The sequence below is a fragment of the Mya arenaria genome, chromosome 4 (genome assembly GCF_026914265.1).
Source record: "Mya arenaria isolate MELC-2E11 chromosome 4, ASM2691426v1".
Taxonomy (NCBI): domain Eukaryota; kingdom Metazoa; phylum Mollusca; class Bivalvia; order Myida; family Myidae; genus Mya; species Mya arenaria.
The window spans coordinates 33,817,958-33,844,634 of NC_069125.1; the positions used below are offsets into that span (position 1 = coordinate 33,817,958).

Consider the following 26,677-nt stretch of genomic DNA (forward strand, 5'->3'; position numbering starts at 1 on the left):
TTATTCCATAAATCGTTAAGTAATTGCTGAATGATTTGATGTCTTTTTAATGACATATTCCTCATAGGTCATGGAAAATTTGAGAAAGGTCACAGCCTTGGGTAATCATATACTGGGATGGCTAACTTCAATAAAAGTTGATTCTATTTCATAAAATTTCCAACAGCTAAGGTAATGCAGAAAAGAGTTAACTTGGGCTTTGATATAGACCGAGATACAGCGTTTTTATTCTTGGTACGAAAGCGCAATCTGAAGCAGGTATATTGGGTAAAGTCTACAGATGCCATCTTTCATAACACTGACTGAGAGGTTCTTTGATCATCTTACATGTCTGAATGATGCATTAACTTCATTCTTTTAAATACACGTTTCGAGAACATGCTTTTGACTCGTTTCATGTTCGCACGTTCGGACAACCAGTGCAAACTAACGCATTTGACTTTGACTATGCAGCGCGTTATGATTATAACAAAGCGCTGACATTAATGATAATTCATTTGGAAATAAATCAAACAATAAAAGTACGAGCTTTACAACAAGGACAAAGTCGCCATGTTGAATATCGGCAAAAATATCAATTACACATTGACTCATTCAACGCCGCTTAAACCACTGTAAGCAATTATACCAAAGTAGGTCAAATGCCGTGTTTGAAAAATTCCTTAATGGGCGTAGAAGAATTACCATTTGTGAACTTTTATGCACTTTATGCACTTTTTACAGTCATAAAAAATGGTAACCGCGTAAGTCCTTCATTAGAACAACATGAAGCGTATTAATGGAAAACATCCTTTTGCCAAATTTATTTAAACGACTTTACGATTTTTGTTTATCATAGTGAAAAAGCGTGCACATTGAATCGAAACTAACAAAATATTAAAAGTGCAGATAAGTATACTCCCTCACTGAACTTACAATACATGTAAAACATAAAACTTGACATTTCTTTAATATTCGTGCAGTATCGAACGGAATAACCAAATTTTATTGCGAAGCGCGTTTAGTCAAGACGAAAAAATTTAGCCGCCATCTTGAATTTTTATTTTTATTGTAAACATTTGTTACAATATGCATAAATTTGACCTTAATCAAAATATGACTTTCAAATGAACAAAAACATGATGCAGGAAACAGTATAAAATATTAATTTCCAGAAAATTCTAATAAATTAATGGATGCATCGGTCAATCTAAATGTATAGTAACTGGCCAGGTTTTAGAAACATTTTCGATAGCTTCAGCTCTTTACATATTCATGATTGAGTAAAGGCACATGTTGTAGTTGAATAACATACTACCATTAAATGATGAAATTGAATTGCCAAAAACTCAGTATGCATATAGATATTTTGTTCTGTTTAATATTTTGTTAGTTAATGAGACTATTTTGTCGACATTTTGTAAAAGCATTTTTAACACAATGATAAACATTACAAGAATGGCAATGAAATTGCTTGTTAAATAATTTGTGTGTTTTTTTCACAAATCAAATCATTTTTTGGCAAATCAAATCATTTTTTGGCGAAATCATTCAAATAATAGGATGAATAAGAAGCCCAAAGTGCAAGAGATGTGTGGCCTCTACATTTAAAAGCTGTATTCATCGTTTATGAATATTGACAAGTCTTTTTCTCTATCTTGTAAAGAAGTCACCGGTTATATCTTTATGATCTTTTTCTTCGAACAATAATGTGACATGAATCGTTGCTCCATTACACAATTCGTTAACCGAGTTGTTTGCGATATAGCAATTCCTTTTGTACGCTGTACGACACATAACCTCTTAAGTTACACAGCACTTGCCGAAAACAAACAGACAAGTCAACCTTGATTATACCAGTGCTCTTATTAATCTACGCCTGATGAAGTGGAAGTGTTTGTTGCAATATTGAAAACAATATGCACCATTTAACTGCAAATGAATTTTATCAACTAAAATAACAAAAGCTGAATTGAAGTAAATAGTCAAAGGGAGGTAATCAAAGAAATGCTGACAGAAACTAGTACTTGTTAAGCCAACAAAAGTTACCACCCCTTTCTCAATATGCATTTTTTATTTGGCTATTCAGGATCTGTTAAAAAAGAGAAAATGAAAACGCAGATTAATATTGAAATAAAAAGAGAAACAAATGCCATGCAATTCCCTTTTTTTTTTAATTGAACAAAATGAGAAGAAATATATTTCCAACAGAAAATGCATTTCCAACATATTGAAAACTATTTCATCAAAATAATATGGACACCTCATGCAGGAACAACACCATAGGTAGAAACAGAACCACGCAAGGCTAGATATCACTGATAGTTACTGACAAGAAATTACTGAGGTTACAGACAACTTACAATAGCAGACCCAAGGTCATACAACATCAACATGATGTCATGCAGTTTGATAGACACTAACCTGCAACTGTCGCATAAATCTTAGCTGAAATTACGACATAATCACACTGTAGGGTGTTGTATTCTTTTAGTGTTTAAAGATATTTTGGCAAAGAAAAAATTAAGAAAGCCTTAAAAAAAATAAACAAAAGGCAAAGCTTTATATTGTTAATTGAAGCATTTCTATGTTAACATAGCTTCTATTGAATTTGTTACAAGTAAACAAGAGATGATTGTAAAACATGTATGTCCCCCTAATGAAATTAATTTCACATTAAATGTCTATTGTGTCAAAAAAAGTTATGACCAACATCTTTTCCAAGATTGAGGACCTTGGGCCCAAGCGTTCTCTCATTATCAATCGGATAAGGTTTCATCAGCCACCTGACCCACATGTGAAAAGCAATATACGGCCATTTCATCGAAGGGTGGCTTTATTAACTTTTAATCTTTTTCACTCTGCACAGATTTATCATTTATCTGTTTCAAAACTTCATCCTGATATTGAACACAATTACACCATTTCAGCTTTTTAGCCACAACTAACAGTAACCAGGCCATTTTTTCATAGCTATGTCCACAGTAATACCTTAAGTTTGGTTATTCCTGTTTTGGTACACTCGATCCCGGCAGTAATCTCCGTTACGATAGTTGAGCCAAGGTACTGGAATAAACAAACATAATTATATAATTTGCCTTGTCATATTTTCATTATGCATCTTATAACATAACCTATATGATATAAACTGCAGAATTTTCAGCCTTAATCTCATGTTTATTAATTTTATTTTATAACATATACAGTCAAAACACACTATGTCAAAGTCTTTGGGACCTCGGGAAATACTTTGAGATAACGAACATTCAATATAACCGAAATACAAAACATGTCTTACTTAGCCCAACGCATTCGAAAAAACAACAACAGAACATCACATAATGGAGTTCAACAAGTTTCAACTGTTTATTTATGAATCTTAAAAGTCTTGCAAGTTTGTGTGTTCTGTTTCCAAAAAAATTGTGTTGGAAATCCTTGAAAACCTCAACATGAAAGAACAACTATGCTAAACAGAGTTCCATTTTAACAAGGGCGTCGCGGATCAAATGCTTATCCTCAAACAACAAGCATAAATCAACGATTATTAAAACCAGAGTTATGGGCCTTGCTGTGAATGTGCATATTGTCCCTGTCAATACGTGTACCAAATTTCATTTTAATATCTAAAACTGTTTATCGCCAAGATTGAAGTGTTTCCATGCCGATTATGCCCCCACCAATGATGCTCCAAATGACAATGACCCCAAGGCTATTTTCTTGGAAAAACAGGCCATCATTCAAATATGAAACCCAGAATTCCATTTAACAAAATGACTATTAAAGTATTTCAATGAAAACTGTAGGTGTGCCCAAACCATTCCCCATGTTTACCTGAGCAGTATAGTTACAGCATCCTTTAATGAGCATCTCTGGCTTATGTCTCCACTGGCGAGCTGGGCTGGAAACCTGAGCCAGGTGGGGAGGTCGTAGGTGAATACTGCTGTTGCGTATTGACTGGCCCCCCTGTAAAACACACAAATATTGATATATAAATATATTTATATTTATTACATGTAAGTTTAACAGAAATGCTGCAGAGCAAATGCCTCGGGTTTTTTTTCCAGTCAAACAAGGGACAACACTTAACAAGTTCTAAAGCCAGAGTTTTTAGCCTTACTTCATGTGTGCACATTGTGTCCCGCAAGAAAGCATGACTTTTCTTTTGCGTATCAGGTTTCAAATGAATATCTTGAAGGGTTGAAAAGATATAGTCAAGATTCAATTATTTGCACGCCCATTAAGACAATGAAACCAAGGCACTACAACGACTTGTTCAGAAAAATTCAGACACAAGCTTAAAAAAATAAATAAAACATGCTGTTGTCAACCCATATTTTGTGAGGTAATGCCATAAGGCATCCAATCACATTCGGTCATGGAGTATCAGTGTTTAATATTAGCACAAGCCAATTTGAATGTGGTTTAGTGTAATAGGTCACTGCCTTTCGCTCAAGAGGTTGAGTTCTTTGTCCTTTTTGAGAGGCCATGAAAAAGTACACCTGGTGAGAATCAAACCGACTTCCTCTTGGTCGAGAGAGGGACAACTTTACCACTATATCACTATCACCAAGATGCCCATTGACAAGGCTTAACCACATATATCTCACATGTTTCTTGAAGACATCTTCATCTTCACTGCTATCTACAGCCATGGGTGTTGGATCTGGCTCTTCTGACGTGGACACCGGCTTCACATTACGATAGTCCTACAGGGAAAAATATCTCTTTAGAAATGCACATGGATATGATCATGTGAAAGATTATTAAACACATCTTCTTCTTTTTAAATAGGTAAGTGAATTGTTGTTATCACTTGTGTACACTGTTGATATCAGGTGTGAGAACTGCTGATATCAGGCGTGTTAACTGTTGATATCAAGCATGTTAACTGTTGATATCAGGTGTGTTAACTGTTGATATAAGGCATGCTAACTGTTGATATTAGCTGTGGGAATCGCTGATATCAGACATGTTAACTGTCGAAATCAAGCGTGTTAACAGTTGATATTAGCTGTGGGAACTGCTGATATCAGGCTTGTTAACTGTTGGCATCAGGCATGTTAACTGTTGGCATCAGGCGTGTTAACTGTTGAAATAAGGTGTGGGAACTGCTGATATCAGGCATGTTAACTGTTGGCATCAGGCGTGTTAACTGTTGAAATAAGGTGTGGGAACTGCTGATATCAGGCGTGTTAACTGTTGGCATCAGGCATGTTAACTGTTGGCATCAGGCGTGTTAACTGTTGAAATAAGGTGTGGGAACTGCTGATATCAGGCATGTTAACTGTTGGCATCAGGCGTGTTAACTGTTGAAATAAGGTGTGGGAACTGCTGATATCAGGCGTGTTAACTGTTGGCATCAGGCATGTTAACTGTTGGCATCAGGCGTGTTAACTGTTGAAATAAGGTGTGGGAACTGCTGATATCAGGCGTGTTAACTGTTGGCATCAGGCATGTTAACTGTTGGCATCAGGCGTGTTAACTGTTGAAATAAGGTGTGGGAACTGCTGATATCAGGCATGTTAACTGTTGGCATCAGGCGTGTTAACTGTTGAAATAAGGTGTGGGAACTGCTGATATCAGGCGTGTTAACTGTTGGCATCAGGCATGTTAACTGTTGGCATCAGGCGTGTTAACTGTTGAAATAAGGTGTGGGAACTGCTGATATCAGGCATGTTAACTGTTGGCATCAGGCGTGTTAACTGTTGAAATAAGGTGTGGGAACTGCTGATATCAGGCGTGTTAACTGTTGGCATCAGGCATGTTAACTGTTGGCATCAGGCGTGTTAACTGTTGAAATAAGGTGTGGGAACTGCTGATATCAGGCGTGTTAACTGTTGGCATCAGGCATGTTAACTGTTGGCATCAGGCGTGTTAACTGTTGAAATAAGGTGTGGGAACTGCTGATATCAGGCATGTTAACTGTTGGCATCAGGCGTGTTAACTGTTGAAATAAGGTGTGGGAACTGCTGATATCAGGCGTGTTAACTGTTGGCATCAGGCATGTTAACTGTTGGCATCAGGCGTGTTAACTGTTGAAATAAGGTGTGGGAACTGCTGATATCAGGCATGTTAACTGTTGGCATCAGGCGTGTTAACTGTTGAAATAAGGTGTGGGAACTGCTGATATCAGGCGTGTTAACTGTTGATATCAGGTGCATAAACTGTTTATATAGGGCATGTGAACTGTTGATATCAGGTGTGTGATCTGTTGATATCAGGTGCATGAACTGTTGATAATATATGAGAAAACTGCTCATATCAGGTGTGAGAACTGTTGATATCGAATGTGTGAGCTGTAGATATCAGATGTGAAAACTGTTGAAAGCAGATATGTGAACTGTTCATATAAGGTGTGTAAACTTTGGACTTGTTTAGAGTTTTTGGACTGTTGTAAAACCTTGAATAGGTTGATATCTAGTGGAGATTTGAGATGTTCAGGACTGGTGGGGGCTATGGTTCGTTTGGTCTGGGAGTTTTGTCGATCGAGTGGTTTCCTCTCCCCTAGAGAGGCCAAGATACGTTTCCGATGACCCAGCATTGATATGTCTAACACCTGTAAAATAAATGGAAATATTGAATAAAATTAGTGATGCTATGTTTGCATTAAGGAATGTGACACACAATTATGCAAATTTTGGGTCATCCTATATTATATTGTCAGACGCGCACTTGGGTTGTGAGCTGTACGCCAGAACACTCTTGTGCTAGGTGTCACTATATGAAGGTATTTCTTTACCTCGGCACAATCTTTTATATGACATGGAAGTGAAAGGGGTGTCCCCTGAATTGCTTTTGGAGTATACAGTTATAAAGAAACCATATTCAAGTATTTGAACCCTAACATTTAGTCAACTTACAACAAACTTTAACCAGTGAAAAGAATATATAATAAGTATAATGTAAACACAGCAAACGCCCCTCAGCCTTCTATTATAACTGTTGATTAGGAATTTTAAGCATTTGCCATTATGATGGAACCTAATTTCCTTTGTACGCCTAAGCGTACTTGAGTATGTGACGCGCCTGATTGTAATCATTTAAAAATGTTTTGTGTACAGAAATAGAAAATACAGTAGAAACTCACTAAACCGGACAAGGTCCGGAATGGGCAAAATTTCCGGTTTAGTGAGGATTCCGGTTTAGTGAGGATTTGATGTCCGAACTAAGTTTACTCAAAATATTAACTGAGTTAACCTTTAAAGGGACGTTGAAAACTGGAATAAAATTAAAACACATAAAGATAACATTTATTTTACATCAACAATGGTTTAAGTAACTTGAGTAACAAACAAACAAATTATCCGATTATCTGTAATTTAATGCTTGTTAAGTATGTTTAATTAACGCACCGCTCTAATTTGATTCAATCATAGAAGTCTTTAGATAAAACAACTCTCCAAAATGATCACATGATAACCGTTTCTAGTTCTTTATTTTCTGCAACAAACAAATTAATGTTTCAATCAATTTTCTTTTCACAAGTTTGATTATTGTGTGGCAGATAATCCACAGCGCAATCATCATTATCTATTATCGAGTTAACACAACATCACGGGTGCAATATTTAACAACGCACCGGCTGTCAAAACAAAGTGACATGCGATTCACGACTTCCTAATACACAAAATCATTTTGACATGTTGGAACAAATATATCCAGTTTTGTGAGGTAAAATTACGTTGACAATTAACAAATTTTCTCGATTTTTTGTCCGGTATCCGGAATTCGGGGGTTCCGGTTTTGTAGGGATTTTTTTACATTGAAAATAGAAGGGGAAAACCGGGACTCTGAAAAAAGTCCGGTATCCCGAGGATTCCGGTTTTGTGGAGTTCCAGTTTAGTGAGTTTCTAATGTATAAAGATTTTACTAAAAATAATATACATGTATAACAATGTTTTATTGGCTATCAAAGCTTGTAAATGATACTTTTATGTCTGATATCAGTTTAAATAAAGAGCAAATATACAAACTGTAATACCAACTGCCGGTCTGGTAATCAATTTTACATTAGTTGTCAGCCAGAAATACCTTTCAAACGATAACAAAATTATATTCCACCAGGCTGCAAAATCTAATGTTTGAGGCCCTCATTGGTGATTTGTTCAGTCATATTTTTATCAATCAATGGTCACAGCTTATTGCCGATGTCCTTCAAACAATTAATCTTCAATTATTCTATCAGTCGAGGGGCTCAGCAGGTGTATGATCATCAAACTTGTGTATAAAGTTGGTTATTTTACATTACCTTTTGCCAAAATCATAAAGTAAATATCCCTAATGTCTTACCGTTCTAAGCTGGATGTCCCAGAGGATGCTCTGGACTTTGTCGATGGTGTCGTAACCATGCGATAAAAACGTGTCAAGATACTCTGGACGTAAATGAAGCCCTGTCAACCATTCCTCTACTGACGCTGGGGGATTGACAGTATCTGAAAATGTAAGAATAATTGTCGATGCTGTTTTAACGAAGGGAGGAAAATCTGTCAAGATGTTGTCATAAATGAAGCCTCGGCAACCATTCGTCTTCTGATGCTGGGGGCTTGATAGTATCTGGAAATATTAGATTATAGTTTTTACTGGTGTTGGTACCAAGGGAGAGAAAACTGTCAAGATACTTTTGAAATGAAGCCCCGGCAAGCATTTGTCTTCTGATGCTGGGGGCTTGACAGTGTCTGAAAATGTAAGAATAAAGTTTTTCATGGTGTCATAACCATGCGAGAGAAATGATCAAGATGATCTCGTTAATTAAGCCCCTGTCCAACATTCCTCTACTGACATTGGGGGCTTAACAGTGTCTGAAAATATAAGAATATGTTATAGATGGTTTTGCAACCATGTGAAAGAAACGTTTCAAGATAAACTCGCAATTATCGCCCCGTTAACCATTTGTCTCCTGATCCTGGGCACTTGACAAATCTAAAAATAAGAATATGTTATAGATTGTGTCACAACCATGCGCGAGAAATGTGTCTTGACAGTATCTAAAATTAGAAGAATATGTTATAGATGGTGTTACAACCATGTAAGAGAAACATTTCAATTTTGTAAATAAGCCCCTGTCTGATGCCCAGGGCTGGATAGCGTCTGGAAATATAAGGTTATAATTTTTTATGGTGTCCTAATCAAGGGCAGAAAAGTCATAAGATATTCTCATTAATATAGCCCCATCAACCATTGCTTTACTGATGCTAGGATCTTGATAGTGTCTGGCTATTAGAGATTAAACTTTATTAACGGTGTCAAAATGTTTCCAGAATTCTCATAAATGTAGCCTTTACTGATGCTGAGGGCTGGTCCGTGTCCGTAAATATCAGAATATGCTATAGATGGTATCATAAAAATGAGAAAGAAATGTGTCCAGGTATTTCCATAAATGTAGCCCTGTCAACTATTTCTCAACTATAGCTGGTGGCTTGATAGTATCTACAAATGTTCAAATGTAAGTTTACGCTTTTTGTTGTAACCAAGGGAGGGAAATGTGTCAGTGAACTCCTGTAAATGTAGCCACATCAACTGTTCTTCAACTGTAGCTGGTGGCTTCATAGTGACTACAAATATTCAAAGGTATGATAATACTTTGTGTTGTAACCAAGGGAGGGAAATGTGTCAGTGAACTCCTGTAAATGTAGCCACATCAACTATTCTTCAACTGTAGCTGGTGACTCGATAGTGACTACAAATATTCAAATGTAAGATAATACTTGTGTTGTAACCAAGGGAGGGAAATGTGTCAGTGAACTCCTGTAAATGTAGCCACATCAACTATTCTTCAACTGTAGCTGGTGACTCGATAGTGACTACAAATATTCAAAGGTAAGATAATACTTTGTGTTGTAACCAAGGGAAAGAAATGCGTCAGTGAACTCCTGTAATTGTAGCCACATCAACTATTCTTCAACTGTAGCTGGTGACTCGATAGTGACTACAAATATTCAAATGTAAGATAATACTTTGTGTTGTAACCAAGGGAAAGAAATGCGTCAGTGAACTCCTGTAAATGTAGCCACATCAACTGTTCCTCTACTAGACTTTGGAATTTGACAATGTCTGTAAATAAAAACAGAATTAAAGACATGCCTTTGTGATTATATGGCCTAGTAGCATTTTTGTTGTCTATTAAAAGACCTACAATCAAGAGCTGAATAATGTAAAAAAAATTCGAGCCTAGGTGATATATTGACTATGCAGCCTATAAGTATCACTATGCTCAACTACACTTATCATTCACTGACAATTACACCATAAGTATTGAGGAATCCCATCTTAATTAATGGCCAGTCTTCGGGACCTGAATTGAGAAATATCTTTACTTCTGATTCCTATCCTACTATATGGTGAGCGCCTGACGGGAAGGCAACTTTTACCAACCAGTCATCAGAACAAGCCCCTATTTGGGCTCGACTTTCGACCTCTAGCTACGTATGTGGCTGCCCTTGTTACAAGGCCATGGAAGCAATGTATATGTGAGCAAGAGCTCCACAATCAGATGCCAATTTGACAAATATTTTCACCAAAGTTATGGGACATGCGGTATAATTATGTACATGTCATAGTGAAGAATAACTATTTTGAAATATGTTTCATGTTAAAATCATTATTTAATATCTTACAACTGTTTTTCATTCATGGCCATTATTTCTCAGCCATATAGAAAGTTCTAGCTCAATAAAGAAATAGAGGGCATTGAAACAGTCTTGCACTAAAGCATTGCTTCATGGTTTAAACACTCCATTACTCCGGTACCCACCAATTGGCATTAGTTGAGGTAAGGCCTTGGTGCTTGCCAGGATCTTCTGTCGATCACCGTGAGCCAGCACGCCGATCTGCTCTAGATCCTGTTCTTCCAATACACGAGGGTCCTGGGGAATGAAAATATTTACCATCAGTAACATGCATGTCAATAATAGTGCCATGGAACTTCTGTTTTGGGTTTTTTAGTCAAAATAGGGGCATAATTATCCAAGGATTTTAACCAAAGTTATGGGCCTTACTACATATTTATGTATTATCTCTGGCAACATGTGTACCAAGTTTCATTTTAATATCTTTGAATGGTTCTTGGCTTATTGCCAAGGTTAAAAAAATTGGAACAACGGCAGCAACACTAATGATAAGATTTATTGAGGAAATTGCATATCGCTGTAGAGACTTGGTGCCGTGAGAATTTTCTGTCATAGATTAGCAAACTGATCTTTTCTAAGTCCTGTTCTTCTAGCAAATGAAAATTCTGTGGAGGAGGAAAAGATAACGGAGATCTATAACGGACTATTTCTAAAAATACAATCTTTTTTCAAGCAGTTTCAAGGCAAAATAAAAAATAAAAAAAGTTTTAAGGGTTTGTTTGCAAGTTTAAGCATTTCATTTTTCACCCAGCAGCCTAAAATCAAGTTGTTCTAAAATCTGTGCGAACCGTGTTGTTGCATTGTTATGCAACCTGAATGTTTAAATTAAATGTAATTTTGTTTTAAGTTGATTTTACTTTTTGACAGTCCGCAAATGTAGCAAGCTTGTGATCAGAAATAAAATGTAACTCATCCAAAACAATCTTACTTATAACATCATTTTTCCAAAGACAACAATAATGTTACCAAACGGAAGTACATAAGATTGCAAAACTGAATTTCAAAACATCAAATGCTAGATCTATGTTAGGTTCAAAGTCATTAAAGTCACGTGACACTAGGAAGCAATTTCAATGAATCTTGCTAAGGTTACTGACAATGAGGTATATTGCGTGACATGAAACTTACCAGGAAGTCTATGTTGTCAAAGCCATTGGCAATGAAGTTGTTCTCATACTGACTAAGACCCAGTGATTCAAGCCACTCCCCAACGCTGACCATTTGACCTTCACCTAAAATATGGATGCATTTCGAAAAAAGGTTCAAATGGATTAAGCACATGCAGGGCAATATATATTATATTAGACGAAGTCCCTGACAGGGAACATATCAGTCTGGACAACATTGGTCATAAGAAGAACTTGAAAAGACATAAAGTAGGTATCAATATGAATAAAAGGGTAATTATTGTTAAAATACCAGAAACAGAGTTGTTGTTCTTGTGAACTCTCCCCAATAACACATACCTGTATATGAAGTTTTACGTCAATACCTCAAAGAAGTTTGAAGTTATGATTTGGGAAAAAAAACTATCACAAGCACCTACCTCTTAGGGAAAAAATATGGCTAAGGGGAGATAATTCAGTAAATATGAAACTCTTGTGTGGTAATGACAAGCAACTTCCATATTAATGCATACTGTAAAATTGAAAGGGGGAGATAATTCAGCAGTGACTGAAGGCAGGATTATGCTTCTTGAGCACTACCCTTGTACATATTGCCTTCTGCTTATATGTCAAATTTCATTGAAATCCCATCAGTAGTTTATCAGTTGTTCTCCAGACAACTGTGTGACAGACAGATGTACAGACAGATGAAATTAAGATTTTTTATTATGCTTTTGGGGAGCAAAATACACAATGTAACTTCGCTGTAAATAGAGTAGTTAAAACAGTATTTCTATATCAACTTCGTAATTTATTAGATTTCATTTTGCACATAATATATATAATGAAACCGAGTCAACTTCATTGCTAAATTGTCCTATCGTACAGTTCCTTTCTTACCATGTCAGTAGTGCACAGAACATTAAGTGTTACATGTAATGAGTTACAAGTGATTCCTATTCAAGAGCTACTTAACATGCTCTTGTTATCGTAAGTAAACGAGACATGCTTCTTAATCTAAGTGCACTCAATACATGCATGCACTGGCACTTGCTTTGAATAGCTATTGTCAGTTGTGTACAAATGATGTATAGAAGGAGTAGCACTCATCACACTTCATAACAACTTAATAACATATAAGGTAACCATGTACGCTACATTTTATCAACAAACATATTGTACTCTTTTTTTAAGCAGTGAGGTTGTATACATTTAAACACTGTTAATCCGAACATCGTTTATCCGAAATTATTATGCACCAGTCAATTATACCGAAATTATTATGCACCAGTCAATTATAACCACGGCCCCCCAATTTGGAGGGGATTATACCAGCAGTTGTCCTCACTGGGCAGGGAATCCCCGGACCTGAGGGCCGTGGCGACAATTGACTGGTGCATTACTTTTTTTAATTTATTTTTCACTCTTCTTTGTTTAATTAAAATTTTCATCTATATTCCGAAATGGCTATTTTGCATTATCGCTATTCGACGTAAAAATTACAGTCCTGTTTCGGTATTTCACACATATTTATCAATCATTGTTTTGAACTCGGTCATCTCATAGTTTCCTCTTCATACAGCAATTGTATGTGGGCATCAGTTTGAGGTGATCAACACGTTTAGCTCTTGTTCAAGAATTGAGCACACATGTTGGTAATGTGTAACCATCATTGCAATCTTCCCTACTAAATATTTCACTTCACCAGTAATTCGCAAACGCCGTCATTTTTAATAATTTTCTAATAATTGTTGATCCAAAATACAGTTATTCAAAGTTTTTATCTTGGTCCCGACAACTTTGGATTAACGGTGTATAAATGTAATAAAAAAATAAATCTGCCAATTTAACACAAAGTTTGTATGATTTGGGCAGTAGTGTAAAGTTGACTTAATAAAATTCTTCATTAAAAGTTTGTCATTAACGCATTGAAAAGAGGATCCCATCTTTAATGACCATGGAATGATGTAGACAGAATTTTATGTCAGACATCTTCATAACTTTTTTTTTCTCACAAAAACATTCCTGGAAACCTGTTACAATAAATGGTAAATATTGACAAACACCTTCACTTTTATGTGGATTTCCCACTTAAATTTACAACGTTGATAAGAGTTATAAACGGTTAAACAGGCAAAAACTACAGTGTTATTCTCAAAAAACATCATGTTTACCAAGCTTTTAGCATTGACAACAGTGATATACCTGCTAGTAATTGCATAAATTTCTTCTCAAAGTCCTTGACAAACACAGATTCCCGGACCATGCCCACGCCAAATGAAGACATAATGTTCTGAATCTACAACGATGGCAAGATTAATACATGGTAGAAGTGAGGTATGGTGGCACATGAACCATTTAGTATAGTTTCTATAGTGTCTATGCTATAGGTGAAGTCCCATTCTTTTGATTTGTTGAGGTGGAGTTTATTTTGGTTTCTAAAAAAAGATCCTATATAAATTTTATAAGCTCTGCCCTTCATAATCATCAGAAGCCAACTGTATACTATTGGTAAATTATTTCGTTTGGTTAAGTTAGCCAAAATGTTCATAGGTTGGTCAATGTTTATCCAAACATTAATACTAACCAATCAAATTCTTTAAATGTACAAACTAACCAAAATATAACCCGTGTACACTTTTTCTAATACAATTAGCAGCTGGTTTGTTTAACAAAAGAATCAATCAATACCAAACACCATGAGCAATTGTCTGTCCAATGATTTTACTTTTTATTTTTAGGTTTGATGGTCATAAATCCAGGGCAACTGAGCTTTATCTTCATTGAGCTCAAACCCCATTCCAAAACGTAACTCCACCTCAACAAGTCAATCTATTTTAAGATGCTCCATATCTTGTATGTTCAGTGTTCCAAAGATGCATGCATCTGATGTCACATGACCAGTCTGGATCACATAAATGCTAGCATGCTTGAAGAACCTGCAAGAAACTTCAGATCATGAAAATGAGGGTACATGTCAGTGATTTTTTTTGTCATTTCTGGTGCTTTTGAGAATCATACAAGCCTATACTTCTATAGTGACCATTTGTATCAAGTATCATGTAAATAGTTTTAATGGAATACATGTCATGGTCAAGTTTTTGAATGGTGAAACTGATTGAGATGTATAAAACTTGCAACTTGCTTTTTTCAATAAATAACGTGTTCTTCACTGTTTTCACAATAAAAGAATTAAACAGTTATATCTATAGAAATCATAGGACTACTATTTACTCAAAAACACCATAAACAACACATGCCCAGTGAAATTAATAAGTGTATGTACAAATTCTGCATTCAATGACACAGGGTCAGGCATGCCGAGGTCGGTCAAATCTACAACCAGGAACAGTTCAAGGTCAACTCTACAAGCCAGTAACATAGATTGGATGGAAGAGACCACAAGCTGGTATGCACATGTGTGGGGGATGGTACCTTGCTCCCTGGAGTCTAGCAGACGGTCCATGTACGCCTCAAAGGCTACATTGAACTCTTCCACTGTGGGGGACTCAGGTTCGGGAGCACTGAAATTTGTCAAGTCTCCACTGAAACTTGACATAATATCTGCTATCTGCAAAACACATAAGCTGGTCAGTATAAGTTTTGGTAAAGCAACATCTATATTTTCATAAAAAAAATTGAGAAACAAACAAAACAAATAATATATTTTAATTTGAACAAGAGCACAGCACGGAAAGCAAATAAAAAAGGCAAAACCAGAGTAATGGGTCTTGCTGCACATGTACTATTGAAGTTCAATGTAAATATCTTAAATGGTTTTTCATTTATGGTCAATATTAAGTTTCACACAGCGACACCAATGACACTAAGGATATTCATGACAATACCTCAACTTTTTTTTTTAAATGGACCACCTAGTCTTGTGGTTTTAACCACAAAAATGCCAGAGGTACCTTCTGTAGTGATATTATTCAATTACTGTCTAATCCATTGATAGTTTCAACAACAACCTAAGCTAAAACTCCCTATAAATTACTTCGATAACAGTTTCATTGCAGTCAGAGAGTATTTCAGCAACTGCTAATAATTGGAAACACAATAAATTAGGTCGGCAGAAGACACCTGTATGATAGCATTATACACCATAAAACATATTTCAGAATGCTTTTAAAATTTAATTTACCATTGCAAGCAGATGGCAACGCTTGTTCGTTTTTCTCAGTCAAAATCAAGGGAAATAACTCAACAATTATTTTAGCCAGAATTTATGTAAATAGCCGTGATCTTAATAATGATTTTCATTCACTTATGCTCCAAACTAAAACATTTTGCACAACTAAATGCCAATGAATATTAAACTAAGACTATGACAACACATCAACCTTTTAATTTAAAAACAAACAGACAAACTAGTTTGTTCTTTATCTTCAAATCTATACATAACAAACCTTTTCCCATTCCTCAGCATCATCAAAATTTGCTGCATCATGGCTGGTTTGGGTGAGTGAGGCGCGCTTCGCTACTTCCACATCGATACTCTTCATAACGGCGTCAAGATCAATATCTTCCTCGTGATCCATTTTGGACAAATCAGCTACGAGCGCACTCGCAGGAGCATCTTGGACGGGCACTCGACTCTTGCGAAGAACATCGTCATAGAATTGGGAGGTGGCCTTCCGTGGAACTCCTACTGTTGAGCCCCTAAGTAAACCTGGAAACAGAAGATAGAGAAAATACAATATTGCTGCTTCAACCAGTATTTTTTAATGAATAATTGTGCGTAAAACTTGAACATTTAATTTCATTTTTAACGAAACATAAAATGTTATAATATAAATTTGATCTTGTGCAATATGTGATAATAATGATATCACTTTCACAGAAATAAGAAGTTACCAAAATAATCACTCTTCTGTTTATGTAACAATACAAAGTTGCTGAATGAATATATTTTGAAAATGCAGTAGGAGGAGTCTGACCAATTTCAGCTTCATTCTATTGAAACCCAATCCCCAATGCTATAAAACATATATATGATCCCCAATTGTGAAAATAAAATTCCTAATTTCATGTTTTGAATTATTATTTTTAAATGTTCTTTCAATCAAGGACAAATTGTTTCATTATGGAACCATTGGTGTATTTTTAAGGAAACAAACTTGACCAAGTTCTCTTACCTTTTCTGTTTTAGTTTTTTTTTTATTAAAGTATTCTTATTCATTTCTAGACCAAATTTAATTCCTAATTTAAGTCAAAATAACACTTTTTTCTTAATCTGAAAGGCCCATACCCCATTTAAAATTTAGTTAGAAAAATAAAAACACTCTAATGGTATCTACATGTATATCAAACAGTAATAAATACAGTGCATTATTTTCATGTTGTTGAGCATATATGGAAGTAAAATGCTTGTGTCTTAAATGTTGACGAATCAGCACTCTATTGGAGTACTTCTTGGTCAAGTGGTGTAAGTGTTATACTTCTGCAACACGGACATTGTGATACATACAGGCTTCAAACACTTTGTCACAACAACAATTACATCCTATTAAATACAATAAATATAAACTTACAGTACGTGTTGTATGAATTGTACAAGAGGATATTATAATCCATGATAGGCACAAAGACTTTACACCAAGCACAAGCAATAATGTATCGAATAAACGATGCTGTTTCAAGCATGAATCAATCAAAAAGCATGAAATAAATTCATAACATTAAAACAGTGTTAATTGTTTGACAAATTTCATATCAACCATTAGGTTCCTGATATGGCCCACTGCCCTAGTTATTAAAAAAAAATCCATAGAACCACACTGACCACAGAGATATATATATTAAACCTGGAGTAAACCATGTCAGAGATTCACATTCCAGACCACAGTTCAATCAATCTAGCAGAGTAATTGTGCTGATGAGCTTGTCTGGCAGGGCAGCAATAAACATGTCTACAACTTATCATGATAGAAACCCACAAACTACCTCCCCTGAAGGTGCAGATATTCAAAATTTAAAATATCGTTTCTTTAAGGAGGTAACGAAATGAACAGATAACAAGAGCAAGAAGTCAGAGAATATCTCTGAATGATTAGGTGCATCGCATGCTTGCCAACAGAGACAATTTTTAAATTCATCGTTCCAATCTCCAACATGAAATTAATATTTTTATCTTAACTTTCAATAAGCTCAAACATTATGATAAAACATACATGAATTGATATTCATATACCAGTAACTATTCCACAAGACAAATCGGAGGCCGAATACGAAGCAAAGAACTATACAATACTGAATGATGTCCAAAAGCCATGCCAATATGAGATTTCTTAGGAGAAAAATAAATGAAATGCCAGTCATAATCAGTGGCTTGTGAACCTAACAAATGTTTCCCCACCCCATTACAGGTGCTCATATCTGTCATCTAGCAGAACTATAACACTCCAGAAACCCTACGGAACAGTGCATTAGTTTTCTTTTTGCCAGAACACTTAATTACTGTCTTGTTTCACTCACTCTAGTTTGTTACAATGCCTTCATTGAACACTTTTTCTTGCTTGCTTCTCTGTTTGCTAAGGTAACTGAGCACGCCCTAAGCGTTTCTTCTAATGCACCAGTCCATTGCAACCAAGGCCCCCCCAGTCTAAACAAGTAGACCTGTTATATGGGATTCTTCCAATCCCTAATGTCTAAACGGGTTTGTGCAAAAATCGGGGGGGTTTAAAAAAAAATGAAATTGTATTTAGTGAAGTATTTTATGTTTGAAATGGATAATAAAGGTTTATATTCATATTTTACCATGGAAGTACAAAGCTATTTTGCACAAAACAAGCATTAAATGCATCAAAACACATGATTCACCTTTCCGATAAAACGAAACTTGACTGACACAGACAACAATTGTCAAGCGGAACAACTCGTAATAACTCAGCCACCTCTGACATGCTTTGAGATAGACCTCGTAATTACCATCGTAACAACTTGGCCATGGCTGAAGTGTTCCGATTGATGTAAAACTGAACTCCAGCCTTGCATGTATATATCGTTATGTTTTGACAGAATGAAATGAAGAAAAAACCATCAAAGTCATAAATACTCGTTGGATATTAATGTTTTTGTGTACGCAACTAATATAAAATAACATAACGTATTTGTACGTATCAAAATTGTATTTTTTTTTGTCAACGTTCAATTATTTGGACTAGGCCCCCCCCCAGTCCAGGGGTATACCGGGGATAGCCGAGGAAATGGGCTGTGGTTTTACCTTCCAGGTGGACCCGTATGCAGTGGTTTTGTCTTCACGCCCAAAATAGCGGGGAATGGGCCTTACCTAAGGTCCCTAGGGTGCGGGGGGCATTTTACCAGCAGTTCGCCCCCACAGGGCGAGGATTTTACCCAGCCTTGACTGTACCAAAAGTCAAAGTCCCTGCTTTTCCCCTGACCTGGGGAGGCCGTGGTTACAATTGATTGGTGCATGAATTCCAGGTTATTTCTTGCATATAACTGGTTCCAAGTACTGGTAAAAAATTTGAATACTCAGTAGCAGAACATATGATACACATTTGTTTGTACTCTTTTGACACAACAGCTGAAAACTTGAAAGAAATTCTGTTTGACATTATATCAGAATCTTACTCAAAATGTGTTATTCATTAAACTACATTACAGAGAAATGTATTTATATATACTAGATAAAAACCTCCACAGTTATAAATACTTGCTCTATTGCTATATTTTCCAGGTAAAAACATCTGACAATTATGCCACATAATAATGTCTGGAACAAATCAGCCCAGGTGCCTTATTCTATATGTTGAACTGATTGCCAGATGGTTGAAAAAAACAACACTATTGATTTTACTCTAAACAATTAAAGCTCCAATTTCTTAGCAATGATCAATTGACAAGTATATTTGCTATTATGTTAAGTTAGCCATCTCTTATTAGCTAATCAAGTTGCAAAAACAACAACACCATAATTGATATAATAATTGCAAAGTTTAAAATATAAATGACCAAGATACAAACAAGGGAGGTAATTTGTCTATTTTTTGAAGGGTAACATTGAACTGATGTTTCTTGATAAAAGTTAGAAAAGCTTACAATCATAGACATTTTATGGCATTTTGATAGAAAGGTAACACTTGCAGAAAGTCTACAGTTTGCCCTTATTTAATTATATACTGTTTCACAGATAAATGCTGCTGTTCCCTGTCTTTTGTTTTTTTAAATTACAGCTTAGGACCCGGAAAAGGCCATGGGTCACAAAAAAGGGAGGTAATTTGTCATATTTTTAATGGTTGCATTGCACCAATATTTACAGATATTAAAATCACATAAAACTAGCAGATTTTGTTTTACATTTTGCCCTAATTTAACAATTTACTGTTTCATGTGCTATTCCTTGTCCTGTTTTTCTTCAACTTAACCTCAGAGGCCCTGAGAAAACAACAGACATTTTTAGATCAATTATTTCTTGAATAGGAAATCTATTTCATGTCTAATAAAATCAGGAGATAAAAGTCCAAACAGCCTCAACAAAAGTTCAACACAATTTTTATGACCCAAAATATTTCTGGAAATACAGTATACAACAACATGTATTAAGTTTTCTCAGAAACAAATAGTTCTGGTTAAATTCTGGTTCAAAGAAAATACCAATCAACTATATGATGAAGGTAATAGAAGATACTTGAATATTTAATTGTTAAATTTAATTTTGGTTGCATCTTTGTGGCTAATTGTGCCTGAAGCAAATAAAACAAAATAGTTACCATATTTTTTTCCATCTCAGAAATTTGAGTCCTAGTAGAAATAAATCTGTTTCACCATTTTGTACATTTAAGAAAAAAAAATCATTAAAACTGCCCTTATTTAATAGCTTATGTCCACATACAAGTTTGAACACTAATTGAAAATTGACAAAATGACCACATTAAAATGTTACTTCAATTTCAAACTAACAAAAATTGGCCATTAAATCTGAGTTCAACAAAGAAACTGAACTGACCTAAGTCAAAGGAAGGTCAATAATTGCCAATCTAAAACTCTCATGACCAGAAAGATACCATCTCTGATCCAGTGAAAATTACCATGACACTCAGAGAACTGACTTGGTATGTTAAAAGCATTGAACGGTAAAGTATGGCAAAAAATCAGATTTGGAATAAACTATGCTTTACATATAGACTTTTTTCTTTTATCGTGTTGCATTTAGACGAATATAATGCAGCAAATGATGACATACAATGTCAGCATCTTTCTTCAGGCTGTTTTGGCACAGCAAGCGTAATCTGCCGACTATGCCCATTGCCTAAGAAAAGATGACTAGCAAATGACAAAAACTGAAGAGTTGGACTGGATCAGTCCCGGCAATTTGTATTTTGCCCGATTCACTTGTTTTGTAACCGGTTAGTCTAAAATAATAGACATGTTATACAGGATTCTTCTAATCTCTAACATTGAGAAGGATTTTCCATATAAAAAATGGTAAATAAATCTGTCTACGTACAATTATTTGGACTTTGTAAACGGCGTGAGCAAAGCCATGGGATCAAAACATTTGCTGACATATGCCGATGTTGCTTGAATGAAGTTGACCCACACAGATGCCCAAATCAATGATAATAAGTCATTACTAATTTGCCTGTATACCATTTCTGCAAATAAATCCTAGTCTCTTGAAATAAACTAATAATGAAATTACATATTGCATGCGTTCTAACTATTTCGTTGCCCGCAGCTGTACCACTGAATATTGCATTACAATTGTCAGCAGCTAATTTAATCAATTGTCAAAACTGTATATTAAATTACATAAATGTATATAAACATATCTATAAATATACCAGCGAAAGACTACTTAAGTCTACAGTAAGTGGTCTGTACTTAAAACATGTAAATATACTTAAGAACAATGAGTTCACTTATCAACTAATACAGGAAATAACTTATAAATGACAAAAACTGATAGGCTAACACAATCAATAAGGCTGTGATGAATATTAGGAGAGTTCAAAGAATACTAAAACTTGCCTAAAAAGACTTGTGGGACATTCACAAAAACTTCTATCCTTATGCTTTTGGTTATATTAAAATACCTATTAATCACTTTTTACATTTCGACGTATAATTATATGATGCGTTTCATACAAGAGCGCCACAGAGCGAACACCTAAGCTCGTCCGTTGTTTAACAGTCAGGAAAGGAAAATAACTCAACTTAAAAGCCAGAGTTATGGGCCTTGCTGTGCATGTAAAAAAAGTCTCTGACAACATGTGTACAATAAGTTCATTAGAATATCTTCAACTCTTTTTGAGTCAGGCTCTGGCTGAGATTCATATTTTTGCATGACGACATAACTCTTGAACAACAATTCCGACAACAACGCTAGCAAGGGCTTTGACAACATCTCAACTTTTTTTCGCTGAAAAAACAGACAAGCTGAAAATAACATACATGTATTAGTGAACATTTTGTAACATTTTATTCCATGGAAAAATTTGATGATAATACTGTTATACTTTACAATGAGAGTCTTGTTTAAAGGGACTGTGTCACAGATTGGCACCAAAAAAAGTATTTTTCTGTAACAAATCTCAGGATAATTATCTAATAGAATGTGTAACGCTTTGATATCATAATTGTAAAAAAAGTACCAAAATGTAAAGAAAAAAATTGTGTCGGAGACTGGGTTCGAACCTGCATCGCCAAAATTGTAGTCCAGCGTCTTGCTCACTGCGCTACATGGGTTTATTCAAATCGGGTGACATAATTAAGCTATACACCTACCTCGGTAATATCACGTGATAACACCGACTATCCAATCACAAATAAGAAATGAATTCTACCTGGTAGACATACCCAGTAATCTTTTTTAATGGAAAAATATGAAATAACTGCTAAACTTAAATAAATTGTAAACTATGTGGTACTTCAGTTAGTAAGTTTCAATGCATTGTACACATTGATGCCAAGTTTATGTCAGTCTCCAACAATTTTCTTTTTTTTCCGCTATTTTATCATACATGAGACAGGCCCTTTAAGATGGAGCCACAAACATGGTCAGGTTGATTTTTTTCTCTTTAAAACAAGAAGATAAAAGCTTAGCAACCTTTGGCTAATAACCCAATTTTTGGCAATATTATGATGAATGTAAATGTCACATTCGGACAACAGGCATCACTTGTCCAACAGAAAATCATTGATTTCCCCTAAATCTTTGGCCTACATCATCAACATTATACATGTATCTGTCATTGAACATTAGGATGGTACCGCGAAGCATGAAAAAAAGATAGTACATATTGTCAACAAGACGAATTCAACTCTCATCTTCAGCCTAAAAGTAAAAAATGAGGATCTAATCAAAGATTCTTAAAAGTAAAAAAGAAAAAAATATGTTGCTGTTGATGATGTTGTTGTTGTTGTTGATTTTGTTTTTCACAATAGAAACCAGTTTTACTTTCTTTGAAAACATGTAAGGCTTATTATAACTTGAGACTGATAAATGTTGCCAGTGCCTTAATGACTAAACTGCATGTTGTGCATATTGGCTTAAGTTTAAACATTAAGAAAATGAAACTTAAATTAGCAACAAGCCCTAATTGAGTCTAAAAATGTTGCAATATTCGTTTAAAAAATGAACATTCATTTTACAACAGGCGAACATTTACAAAAATCTTACCATATTATGTATACTGGTATGTAAACACCGATATATATCCCAAAGTATCTTGTTATGTCCGATGTTTATAGTTTGTCAAGACAAACGTAGACTAATTTTGTAACATCTTTAATGTTGACAGTACTTCAGGGCATGAGAAAAGGTCACTTTAATTAATCCAAAACTGACACACATACGCTGCACTGATAATATGTACACACACAGGAATATATAAACACTTTCTTGTTTACATATATATGCACTTACTTAGGAAAAAGGCACTTACAAAACTAATTAATATGCATACTCACATACACATCTTACATAAATCCTTAATGTCAGTTAAAGACCTGTTACACATCCAAAGAATTTTATAATAAAATAAAATGAAGACTTCTACTTCACAGTTCTTATAACCAACCACATCACTGCAAACAAATATGTGTTTGATAATAATCTCTATATCAGAAATTCCTTGAGAAATTTCATGAGAAAAAATTCCCACTGGTGCACTTTCAAATAAATGTATCTGCCGTATTTCCACGACCTGCCGTATTTCTAAGACCTGACACTAATTTCACTGCATCTGCAGGTAAAAAATTAATAATGACTTTTCACACACATTTCCACTTTTCACGCGCATTTGCACGAATTCTCCGAATATCTCGTGCATGCAACATCACACCATTTATTTAATGATGATTAAAACTTTATGAACACAGTTATCAAGCTGTGTACATTTCAGAATTAACAGAACAAGTCTCCAAGTTTGAATGTAAAGCATTCAAAGGAAGAAAGCTTTCACGATTCCGGGAACAACTTCACCAACATTACTCTGAAATATGTGAAAATTGTATGTGCAAAATGTCGGAAAATCAAACCAAAACTCAACTGTGATATAATTTTACACCGATCTTTCATGATTACAAACATATAAAATATTCAAAGACAGCGGGGTCTAAAAAGAAAAAAATCCCACCAGATGACATTTTTTTGAGCAAAGATGCAAATCCAGACATCAGCGTAAAACTGCAAAACTTCTTATAATACACATAGATCTTTCTGAAGTGCAAACATAAAAGCATTCACAGGTAGGGAGTACTAAAAGTCTAAGAATGTTTTCTATGTTTACAGAACAATATCCCATACACAGTTCTAATCAAAATGAAAATCTTAACAAAAAAAGTTGCAAATCAAGCCTACAATGTAAAATTGCAAATCTTCTTTTTACCTAGATCTCTGAAGTACCAACATTAAATATTCAAAGGTAGTGGGTACTAAAAATCCTATAAATGCTTCCCGTTTTTCCAGAACAATAAATACTCCACCATTCCAAAATCAAGATGAAAATTTTATGTGAAAAGTTTCAAATCAAGCCAACAGAGTAAAACTGCAAAACTTCTTTAGGCATTATAAGATCTCTGAAGTACCAAACATGAAGTATTTAGAGCTAACGGGTACTTAGTCTATCTACCATCTCAGCCATTCTGACTGACCCCCTGATGAGAACCTTCCTGTCTCAGCCTCAGTATCTTATCGTGGCCAACCAAACTTTTGTAAGTTTCACAGAAGTAGGTGGCTGAACTTTTGGACTATTTTACTTCAATAAAAGTTTTTCCTACATTTTTCTACAAACATTTTTTTTCTTATTTTTCAAAAGTTTTCAGGAAATCAACACAGCTTAGATTCAATGAATTGAGAACTAGTCCAGATAAGTTTAGAAAAAGATTGGAGTAAAAGTAATGTATACCGTAATTGCAATCTTGAATTGAAGCAAAAGTTTTATCGTTTAAATAGCCTTACATTAAATAGGTGGTACACAAAAAGAGAATATTAAATATGTTATACAACAAATATTCTTTACAACTGAAATATACACAAATATTTAACATCTGTTGCAGTTGCTGTTTGACGTTTCTTTTGTTAAAACATGATAAACAATACTTTATGTTCGAACAATATTGTGGTAACAACTGTTCCATTCTCTAAAACAAATCTAATGTAAGTATTAACATACCATATTTGTTCAAATAGATGTGCTGGGCTTAGGTCAAATTTACCCCCTGCCTGGTAATTATGAAAAATTTGATGTTTATTATAAAAGTTGTGTGTAACCTTCAGGAGTACAATAGGGTTGTGGATTAAACAAAAGACTTTTTCAGGTGCACTGGAAAGAAAATGGCAGCTGCATGATAACATGTGAATACGGAGGAATAAACTGCATTTCTACTGTCAAGTTATACATCTTCATTGTTCAAATCTGAATCCGATGAAATACCCACTAAATTTGAGACCCAACTGTGGCACATCTATGAGGTCAAATGTGGTGTATCTTATATGAACACATTTATCGATAAACTGAACATTAGATGATGAAAGTGCTTAAACAAAAAAGAATTACTCACAAATTATGCATACATGTTCGCACCATCAACATATAAATCATCCATTATAAATGTATATAAAAGCTTAGTAAATCAAAACACGTAAATCGTATGCCTCATAAAAAAAACTATGATATTCATATCATTATTTTCATGCTTTTTAAATATGAATACCGAGTTCATGGCACCTCTTCAGTTCTTTCTTCAATGAAATATTAAATTATCTTAAACCTTTGAAATTCAAATCCTGATACCCTGCAGATTATTTCATAATATCCGAACACTGTATACACTTCTTGAATATGACAAGATACAAATTTATAAAAAACATAATCTCACCGTGTGTAATATCAATAATCCTGAAGGTTTTTAGTACATTTTATATTATGATTACCAAATCACCACAAAATAATACCATGTATTAATAAAATATCGTCACAGTTTTTACAATTCTTTATATAACTGACTGTTGACTAAGTGTAACGTGTACACATCACAAATCGAATGCATTCCCAAACGAAGTTCTCAGTTTGTCAATAATACTGCAGTCAATTAATCATGAGCAATTAGCACATGATTACATCCTAATGTAAGATAATTGACATTTTTTCTTCCTTGTGGGGCAACACTGGTTAATTCCAATAACAAACAAATGAAAATAATGGGAAAACGCTTCAGAACAATTCAAATAGGAGACAGATATATTTTAAGGATGATATACATTTTAGTACAATACCTTTTATAGGTTTTATTCATTTAAGAACAATTGCATTATAAGGATGTTATACTACTAATAATATCTATTGTTTGTTTTATACATGAAAGTACATTTTTCAGTACACTTGCAAACAACTATATTTTTACTTGTAATAGTCACGAATAAATCTGTTCATTCAATGGGTCTACCCTGATGGGAAGGGCAAAACAGATGCCTGCATGCCACCATTGGCCAAACCC

At 34.8% G+C, this 26,677-nt stretch overlaps 1 protein-coding gene across 4 annotated transcripts in view; it reads right to left on the reverse strand.

Moving 5' to 3' along the window:
• The window catches only part of LOC128230311 (ankyrin repeat and sterile alpha motif domain-containing protein 1B-like), a 116,992-nt gene that overhangs the window by 36,749 nt on the left and 53,566 nt on the right, over positions 1-26,677 (reverse strand). For 2 of the 4 annotated variants that reach the window (XM_052942485.1, XM_052942484.1), the window contains 10 exons: positions 16,120-16,382; positions 15,146-15,281; positions 11,733-11,836; positions 10,730-10,841; positions 8,269-8,411; positions 6,380-6,535; positions 4,587-4,685; positions 3,811-3,942; positions 2,971-3,045; positions 2,404-2,427 (listed from right to left, as the gene is read on the reverse strand). In XM_052942485.1, coding sequence (XP_052798445.1) covers positions 2,404-2,427; positions 2,971-3,045; positions 3,811-3,942; positions 4,587-4,685; positions 6,380-6,535; positions 8,269-8,411; positions 10,730-10,841; positions 11,733-11,836; positions 15,146-15,281; positions 16,120-16,382 — 1,244 coding nt within the window. Of the gene's footprint in view, positions 1-2,403; positions 2,428-2,970; positions 3,046-3,810; positions 3,943-4,586; positions 4,686-6,379; positions 6,536-8,268; positions 8,412-10,729; positions 10,842-11,732; positions 11,837-13,915; positions 14,010-15,145; positions 15,282-16,119; positions 16,383-26,677 lie in introns of all 4 variants that reach the window. The other 2 variants (XM_052942487.1, XM_052942486.1) reach the window with 2 other exon arrangements.